The sequence below is a fragment of the Puntigrus tetrazona genome, chromosome 9 (assembly GCF_018831695.1).
Source record: "Puntigrus tetrazona isolate hp1 chromosome 9, ASM1883169v1, whole genome shotgun sequence".
Taxonomy (NCBI): domain Eukaryota; kingdom Metazoa; phylum Chordata; class Actinopteri; order Cypriniformes; family Cyprinidae; genus Puntigrus; species Puntigrus tetrazona.
Genome location: NC_056707.1, coordinates 23,280,852 through 23,290,921, shown reverse-complemented (window position 1 = coordinate 23,290,921; position 10,070 = coordinate 23,280,852). Strand labels below are relative to the sequence as shown.

The 10,070-nt window shown below is 38.4% G+C and overlaps 1 protein-coding gene across 1 annotated transcript; it reads left to right on the top strand.

Moving 5' to 3' along the window:
- Window positions 1-782: 782 nt before the first annotated feature.
- On the top strand, window positions 783-9,408 carry LOC122352042 (lactase-phlorizin hydrolase). Its single transcript, XM_043249532.1, is given in 23 exon segments — window positions 783-1,042; window positions 1,044-1,375; window positions 1,758-1,828; window positions 1,919-2,002; window positions 2,237-2,336; window positions 2,432-2,519; window positions 2,601-2,911; window positions 2,914-3,290; window positions 3,368-4,013; window positions 4,583-5,920; window positions 5,923-6,138; window positions 6,285-6,553; window positions 6,899-7,189; window positions 7,266-7,464; window positions 7,546-7,748; window positions 7,839-7,945; window positions 8,036-8,046; window positions 8,049-8,129; window positions 8,132-8,165; window positions 8,259-8,368; window positions 8,371-8,481; window positions 8,615-8,863; window positions 8,956-9,408. Coding segments are annotated over 23 exon segments (5,691 nt in total). The 5' UTR covers window positions 783-803; the 3' UTR covers window positions 9,180-9,408.
- Window positions 9,409-10,070: the final 662 nt, after the last annotated feature.

Sequence of the window (10,070 nt, the reverse complement as noted above, 5' to 3'; positions counted from 1 at the left end):
CAAACATGTTTTTATTGATCTTTGTGTGTAGACACCAGTGGATCACGGTGAAATCATAAACATGACTAACAGAAGATAGCTGTTGTAAGTTTAAAGAAGCCCTGAAATCCTGTATATTTACTGTATATTGTATCTGTATTATTATTATTATGACTGTTATTGATAGGAAATAAATGTCAAGTTTTTTGAGACTGTTATATTGTGTTATTTAAACTGTCATTAAGATGTGAGCAGTTAAAAGGTCTGTGTGCGATTCTGATAGAGAGTCCCCATAAATGTGTGTGTGTGTGTGTGTGTGTGTGTGTGTGTGTGTGTGTGTGTGTGTGTTTTTTACTGAACACAAGCAAGATTATCAGTGACTAATAGCAGGGTGCAAACTAGTGACCTGCAAATAATAATAAAAATCTAATAAACACAGCCACAGCTAAATTAGGAAATTTCAATTATAATAATCTAAAGGTTTTAATATGTCAAAATGGTAGGATTTTATTTGTTGAATACAGTAAATAAAGAGAAGAACTCTAAAGGTGCAACATGCAAGTATCATAATTTAAATGGAAACTTAGTTTAAATGAATTTAACTTGAATTTAAACAAATCAGTTTATTTCTGTCAACAAGCCGTGTGTGAATCACATGCTTATTTTTTCAACCACTGGTCAAAATGATAAACTTAACAACTGCCATAACCTGTATCACTAGTTAGATTAACGTTAAACTGCGTGATTGTGTCACTGATATGTATGCCTCCCCTTAGATTAGCAGTAATACTTATAAAGAGCTTTGAACGCTTTGTAGAACAGTCATGATGAAGGTCCTAGAAGGATTTCTTTCTCTAGGTTTGTTGGCTGTTTTTTGGAGCTCCACTAATGCAGAGCAACAGGACTTCATGTTACTAGCTGGCCCTCTGAAAACCAGCCAGACTTCACCACCACATGAAGACAATGCATTTAACTGTGGAGGTCCACTGCCTCAACAATCCAGATCCTACTTTCAGTTCCTTCAGAGCAAAGGGGTGACCCACTTTAAAGTCCCCCTCTCCTGGTCACGATCCTTCCTCAGGTGATCCCAACCAGCCACATGAAGACACTGTGAAGTGCTACAAGATACTTCAGCAGCAGCTGACTGAATCAGGCATCAAACCTCTGCTGGTTCTCCATCGTTCTGCTGTACCAGAAGACTTCAGAGCCAGATTTGGAGGTTGGGAAAATCCATTACTGGTGCAGATGTTTGAGCAGTATGCAGGATTTGTCTTCACTACATTTAGGGACCTTGTGGACACGTTCATTACCTTCAGTCACCTGCACGAGCTACATGAAGTGCAACTTCAAAATGCTCTTCAGTGCCATGCAAATGTTTATCGTCAAATGTTCATGGGTAAGGCATGAGTTTATTAATTAATTTAAATTTATTAAAACTGTATTAATTAATGTCAAGAACAAACTCATAACTAATGAGTTTTGAGTCAAAAGATCAATTTATACATAATACAAAACTATGAAAGCCTGAAAAGTCAAGTTTTCTCTTCAGACAGGTTGTCACATGCATTTTGAATCTTTATAAACTTTAAACATAAACTTAAGTAGTATTTACTAGAATAAATTGTGACAACTATAGCGCTTCTTTCCACATTACATAGTTCTTAATAATAGTACAATGAGTCATTCAGACTGTTTTCTCTGTTTCTCTCTCTCTCCTCTCTCTCTCTCTCTCTCTCTCTCTCTCTCTCTCTCTCTCTCTCTCTCTCTCTCTCTCTCAGCACTTCATTTGTCTGTTGGGATCAGAGCCAGTGATATTAACTCCATTTATCAAATAGGTACTAAAATCATGGTAAGTGTTCAAGAAAGATAATCATATATTATACTGGCAAATAGTTAATGTTATGTAATTTATTACATACTGCTCTTATCTCATCCTTAGGCATATGTGGATTTCATCTCTCTGCACATGCAGTACAATTGCAAATTGAAGACACCTCTTACAGAGGAATTGAGGAAGTTACAGGTAATGTCAAGTCAAGTCACTTTTCTTTATATAATGCTTTTGACAAAACAGATTTTGTCAAAGGTTTTATTGTGGCTCTTGAAGTAATAGTAAGTATAATCAACTTTACAGCAGATCCGCCCATTGAATAGTCATCAGTTAACTTGCTGCTTTTTAATATTCTAGACTGCTTAAATGGTTAATGTGACACAACATATCAGGACACTGGAACAACATTTGACACTCTTGTTTCAGGTTGGCAGTGGCCAAAAGCCCATCCTTATGTATCAGCTGACAGTCGAAGACTGTGATGGAAATGAAGATCATTTTCAACCACTTCATGCAGTTTTTGAAGGTACAAGTTGGTATATTTTTAAGTGATGTGTTTAAAGACTAAGATGTTATTTATGGAATTAAAATACCAAATGCTAACCTAGTATTATTTGTCAGTTTTACAGAACAAAGATCTTCACATCATGGGCTGTGACATCACACATCTATTTGAGAAGCTAAATCAGGAAGAAACCGAAAAGAAAAGGTAAGCTGAGAACAAAATAGTACAGTTATCAGTACATAATATTGATACAAAATCCATCATAACAACCATATTCTCATTTAGTTTGCAGATGCAAAATACTAAGGAAGTCTCACATCAGAAATCAGCTTCTGCATTCTCATACCAAAAGGTCTGGGAGAAATTTAGAAGTCAAACTGAAGCCGAGCGTGATCAGTTTTTAAGTGGCTCCTTCCCAGTTAATTTTGACTGGTCTGTCTCCAGTGAGAGTTTCAAAGTGGAGGGTGGATGGGCTGAACATGGGAAGGGTGAGACCATTTGGGACCGATTTAGCCATGAAGGCCATGTCTTTGAAAACCAGACCACTGATTTGGCCTGTGATAGTTATCACAAGGTGGACTATGATGTGTATCTGCTTAGGGCATGAAGGCACCTAATTATCAGTTCTCAATTTCATGGGCTCGTATTTTCTCCACCGGACGCAAAGAAAGTTTGCTTGAAAAAGGTGTTGCCTATTATGACAAGATGATTGATACACTGCTACAATCCGGCATTGAGCCCACTGTTACCCTGCATCACTGGGACCTTCCTCAAGCTCTGCAGGACTTAGGCGGCTGGGAAAATGACTCTGTTGTGGACGCTTTCAAAGAATTTTCTGACTTCTGCTTCTCTCATTATGGAGACAGAGTCAAAACATGGATCACCTTCGGCAGCCCGTGGGTAGTGAGCAACTTGGGGTATGGAACAGGGGAACATCCCCCGAGAGTGAAAGACCCAATAATCGCATCTTACAAGGTGTGTCTGTCAATCTGAAGATACCATATAATTTTTTTTGAGTTTAGAAAGTGATAATTCTTTGTTTGTTTTTCCAGGTGACACACAATATTCTAAAATCACATGCTGAAGCCTGGCATATTTATAATGATAATTACAGAAAACTGCAGGGTGGAAAAGTGGGCATTGCTCTTAATTCCGATTGGGCAGAGCCAAGTAATCCCTCAAGTGATCAAGATGTAGCAGCAGCTGAGCGTTATCTAAACTTCATGCTAGGCTGGTTTGCTCATCCCATATTTGTAGATGGAGACTATTCAACCGTGTTAAAGGAACAAATTGAGGAAAAGAAAGCTTCATGTGGTAAAGAGCTAGCCAGACTGCCTGTTTTCACTGAGGCTGAGAAACAAAGAATTCGAGGCACAGCTGATTTCTTTGGACTAAACCACTATACTTCCCGAATGATTAGTGAGAGCTTGAATAGTTGTGATGCTGGACAGAATAATGTCGGGGACTTCCAGACTCATATTGATCCTACATGGCCCCCTACAGTGTCTGATCAGATCCAGTCTGTTCCGTGGGGTCTTCGGAGATTATTGAACTACATCTCTTTAGAGTACACATCCATCACAAAGGTGCCCATCTACATCACAGGAAATGGAATGCCAACTGAATACAATGGTGATGTGTTCAATGACAATAATCGTGTTGACTATCTCAAAACCTACATTAATGAGGCAATGAAAGGTAAGCATCTTAAGTGGTCAGTGTTCAAAACTAAGACTCTAATATTCTTTTTTTGAGATAGCAGGTCAGTCTGTATGAAATCAGTCATTTTGGTGACTTAAACCTCAGGGTCTATTGTATGTATGTATTTCTATAAGGTATTTTCTATTGCAGATTGTAATTTTTTATATTTAAAAATATACATTATACAGTATTAATTTCCAGGCCAAAAATACCTTTCCTAGGAAGCCATGTATGTATGTATCTTAAAAAGCATTGATGTTTGGCCATACTTTAACCTAGATACTTTAACCTACTTCTTCTTTTCGAGAATTTGCTAGTTAGTCAACAGTCAAATAAGTCTCTCAAAAATGAACACTTCAGGAAATGTTCAAATCTGCAATCATTTTATGGATCATGGTTTTAGGTCACCAAATTTGGGGGAAGCAGTAGACTTAATGAATTTGTTACAGACTGACCTTAATGTAGCCTTCTACAAATGTAACAAAATATTTACCAAACTCTAATATCATACTATGTAATTAAAAAATCACTATCTGAAGTTCACAAACATCTTTCTGTCCAAATAGCTGTACTTTTGGATGGAATTGATGTTCAGAGGTTTACAGTCCAGGCTCTAATGGATGGATTTGAGGGTCCTCAAGGCTACAGTCAACGATTTGGGTTGCACCATGTGGACTTTGAAGATCCTGACAGACCAAGAACCCCCAAAGCATCAGCATATTACTACTCAGAAGTGATTGAGAGAAATGGATTTGCAGAGACTACGACAAAGGCTAAGATGCAGATGTATGGAAATGAAATTGGAATCACAAGACTTCCTAGACTGCTGCCATCTGAAGTTCCTTCAAAATCCAAGGTTGTTTGGGAAAAGTTCTCCCCTCAGACCAAGTTTGAGAGACAGCTTTATCACTACGGAACATTTCCAGAAGGATTCCTTTGGGGTGTCTCGTCTTCAGCATATCAGGTAGAAGGTGGCTGGAATGCAGATGGAAAAGGGCCAAGTGTTTGGGATACTTTCGCTCAAAAACCTGGTAGTATCCCAAACAATGACAATGGTGATGTTGCATGTGACAGTTACAACAAAATAAATGAGGATCTACACATGCTGAGGGCCCTAAAAGTGAAAACTTACCGATTCTCCATGTCATGGTCTCGAATTTTTCCCAGCGGCTATAAATCTTCTCTTAACCAGAGGGGGGTGGACTATTACAACAGGCTCATAAATGGTCTCATAGCAAACAATATCACACCAATGGTGACGCTCTACCACTGGGACCTGCCACAGGCTTTGCAGGACATCAATGGTTGGGACAACCCTGAAATGATTAATATATTCAATGAGTATTGTGACTTCTGCTATGCAACATTTGGAGACAGGGTGAAGTTTTGGATCACATTTAATGAACCCCAGACAATTGCATGGTCAGGATATGGACTGGGGCAGATTCCGCCTAACATGAAGCAACCTGGAGATGCTCCATACAGGGTTGCACACAACCTCCTGAAAGCTCATGCACAAGCATATCACACTTATGATGAGAAGTACAGGGCATCTCAAGGAGGTCTGGTATCCATTAGTCTGAATGCCGAATGGGCAGAACCCCAAGACATCAATGTTCCTCGAGAGGTGGTGGCTGCTGATCGAGCTCTTCAGTTCCAGCTTGGCTGGTTTGCACACCCCATCTTTAAAAATGGTGATTATCCTGATGCTATGAAGTGGCAGGTTGGGAACAAGAGTGAACTTCAAGGCTTAACCGAATCCAGGTTACCTTCTTTTACTGATGAAGACAAAGCCTTTATCCAAGGAACAGCTGATGTATTCTGCATTAATACATACACTACCAAAGTTGTGCGTCATGTGACCAGCAGACTCAATATAGAGTCTTATGAAACTGATCAGGATGTTGAAAAGACAATGCAGATGGCTCTGAAAATACAGCTGTTAATGAGCAAAAGGCTGTAGCCTGGGGTATCAGGAGACTTCTTAACTGGTTAAAGGAAGAGTATGGAGACCCTGAGATTTATATCACAGAAAATGGTGTGGCTACAGGCACTGCTATAACAGTTGATGACACTGATCGAATATTCTTCCTGAAGACCTATGTTGATGAAGCTCTTAAAGGTATTCACTAAGTGCATATATTTGCGCATTAAAATCCAAAGAAAAGTAGTTTTACTATTACAGAATAGTGAATGCAGCCCAAAGTTTGTAATGTTGTTTAGCAAATTGTTTAACCTGACACTCATTTACATGCATTCTCTTTTTAGCGCACAATCTGGATGGAGTACGTGTCAAAGGTTACATTGCTTCCTCTCTAATGGACTCCTTTGAGTGGCTGAAAGGCTACACTGTTGGCTATGGGCTTCACTACGTGAACTTTAAACATTCAAGTCGTCCAAGAACTCCAAAGCGCTCTGCTCACCTCTACTTTGACATAATGAGAAATAATGGCTTTCCACTGCCAACCGAAGAAGAAATGTTATATGGACATTTCCCAGAGGGATTTATATGGAGCACAGCAACTGCTGCCTATCAGGTACAATCCATTTTAAAAAATACACTTTATTTTGATAGTCCAGCTTAGACGCTCTGTCTACATGCCAGCTACCAGTTATTAAATGATTAGTAGACTGTCAGCCCAATATCTCCTGTTAATACTTTATTTTAATGGTTCCCAGCGGTAGTAAATTTGCAAGAACATTGTTCATTGTTCTACTAACCCTAACCCATCAAGTCTACTAATACTCTGAGGTTGAGTTGCAATTTAAAAAGAACCGATATGTAGTGTGTGAAATGATGTGTAACCTTTTTGTCTTATTGTATTTGTTCTGAGGAACTTTAAATTATAACATTTGTTTTATGTTATTCTCTAATGCCACAGATAGAGGGCGCCTGGAGAGCCGATGGAAAAGGTCTCAGCATTTGGGACAAATTTGCTCATACTGCTTTAAAGATATCGCTGGATGAAAATGGTGATATCGCCTGTGACAGCTACAACAAGATCGCTGAGGATATCAATAGTCTCAAAACACTCAGGGTCAACCACTATCGATTTTCTATTTCATGGCCAAGAATTATGCCAGATGGAACAAACAGTAAAATTAATGAAGCTGGACTCAACTACTATCATAGGCTAGTAGATGCTCTTTTGGCAGCCAATATCAAACCACAGGTAAAATATATTGAATAAAATTGCTTTTGTAGCCTAAAAGAATTAAACTCATATGGATTATTTTTTGAACTGGCAGGCGACTTTGTATCACTGGGATCTTCCACAAGCACTCCAGGATGTTGGTGGTTGGGAGAATGACACCATTGTTGAGAGATTCAGAGACTATGCTGATGTTGTATTCAACAGTCTGGGAGACAAAGTAAAGTTCTGGATCACTATAAATGAACCCTACAATGTTGCAATGGTGGGACATGGCTATGGAAGTGCAGCACCAGGTATAATCCGCACTGAAAATGACCCACTTACTTTTTGTATAGCATGATATTGAAGTAACTTATGGTTTTATTTCTGTCTAGGTATAAGTTTCAGACCAGGCACTGCACCATATATTGTGGCACACAATCTAATCAAGGCTCATGCTGAGGCCTGGCATGTATATAATGACAAGTATCGTGCAAAACACGGTGGCATAGTTGGCATCACTATAAACTCTGACTGGGCTGAACCAAGAAATCCATACAAACAAGAAGACGTGGATGCTGCCATTCGTGTAGTCCAGGTACAGTTTGTAGTCCAACCATTTCTACATCTATGACAGAGTGGCTATCATTAACTAAAATTTACATTTATTTTTCATCTCTTGAAACAGTTCCAGATTGGTTGGTTTGCTCATCCCGTGTTCAATGGAGATTACAGTGATTTAATGAAGGACATTATTCGAGATAGAAGTTTAGCAGCTGGCCGACCAAAATCAAGGTAAAAAATATCTTTTTTTTTTGTGATAAATTCAGAGCCTTGTATTGCTTATGATGTATTGCTTTTACATTTGTATTTTACATCTAACAGGCTTCCAGAATTTACCCTGCAGAAGTAGCGAGGATAAAGGGAACACATGATTATTTTGGATTCAACCACTACACCACTGTCTTAGCCTATAACCTGACTACAAGAACCTTGAGCATTATGATGCAGACAGGTAGCCTTCTAAGTTTTACTAAACATAGTCACACTGATTAGAGCCTAATCTGTTTAAAACATGCATAAATATTTATGTTTCAATCTATTCCAGGGGGGCAGGAACAGTTACGGATCGTACATGGCTGGATTCTGGCTCCTTCTGGTTGAAAGTAACTCCTGTGGGATTCAGAAAAATTCTAAATTTCATCAAGGAGGAATATGGAGACCCCCTATTTACATTACAGAGAACGGAGTATCAGAACGAGGGTCAATGAATCTGAATGATGTTCACCGAAGCCACTACTATGATAACTATATCAATCAGGCCCTGAAAGGTAAAGCGGTTTTGTTTACTCTTAGAGAGGACATCATTATGCAACATATTTTTGTGATGCTTTTGATATTATTGTTTGTTTTTTAGACAAGCATTTTGGTTAAATTTCATTTATGATAATTCTTATTCTTTAGCGTATTTGCTGGATGGAGTAGACATCCGTGGCTACGCTGCCTGGACACTAATGGACAATCTGGAATGGGCGACGGGTTTTGATGAAAAATTCGGCTTTTTCTATGTAAATCGATCAGATGCTTCATTACCACGTATTCCCAAGAAATCTGTCTGGCACTACGCTACGATAATCAACTGCAATGGCTTCATAAGTCCAGGAGAAAGTCCACATGACTGTCAGATCCATGAACCTGATGTTGACATCCCAGGTACTTATTTGCTTATCTATCTACGTCATTGTTCCATTCATTTGTTAATTCGTCCATCTGTCCATCCATCCAACTTATTTTCTTGTTTGCAGGTACTACTCCTCCATCTCCTCCTGGTGAGGAACCTTTGGTTAGTTTCTTAGGTTTGGAAGTGTCAGGTCCTGATGCTACACTGGCTCTAAATGTCCTCTTCAGTCTCACCGTTATTGCAGCAGTTGCTGTTGCCCTCTTGGTGTATGGACTTGTCAAGACATCTAAGAAAAAAAAACGTCCTGTAGAGGAGTACATTGACCTTGAGAAGAAGGATAAGTTCTGAACATAACACCTGCTTTTCCAATACATTATATATCTGTCACATGTATATGAATTCACTGACAGTCTATTTAAATGCATACAGTAGATTGTTCAGTTATGTGTTTTTTAATGCTTTGCATCTATTTATGTAGATGCTGATTTAAAAAAAAAGTCAAGAGAATAAAGTAATTCAATTGTTCAATTGTCTCTTTTTTACCTCATTATAACCAGTATAAACAACATTGAACCAACTCCCACTGAGTCTTTGCTGATGCTATCAGAAGAAAAAATACAGAACATAAATGATCCTGTGTGTTGTAATTTCATAAGATAAGCATGTGCACAGAGATGCACATGATTTTAAAAGTAACAGGGTGGATAAAAGACCGTAAAGATCACTGTAATGGGATATTATGATTGTAAAGATTTGTATCAGTGGTGCCGTGACTTTAAGTAACTCATACATTCGCTGTTTATCTTAACAATAATAATTTGCTGTGAGTTATTACCCTGATCTACCTTATAGATATCAATACATAGTGACCCCTGTGTGGAGTTTTACGAAAACCTTGATAACACATATAATAAAAAAGAAAAAGCAGACAGATTTGATATCTTCAGATAATGCAGATTGATATTATTATTACGGTTTCTCTCGAGGCAAAGTTCACTTAAGATCTGAGTTCCAGTACAAGACTGCTGTGACTGGTTTTATTTATCAGAATTGCATCCATGCAGTTTAGTCCATAGGCTGTATGTTTAGAGAGAGGTCTGATTTTACAGGCTTATCAAAAGATTCCAGCCACTTGTGCACAGTGTTAGAATTATTAATAATGTATAAAAGAATGGAAATGTTCAGTTTTCTCTTAAGGTTAACTGATTTTTCAGCGGATTGTTCTTTTAAAGTGGGTTC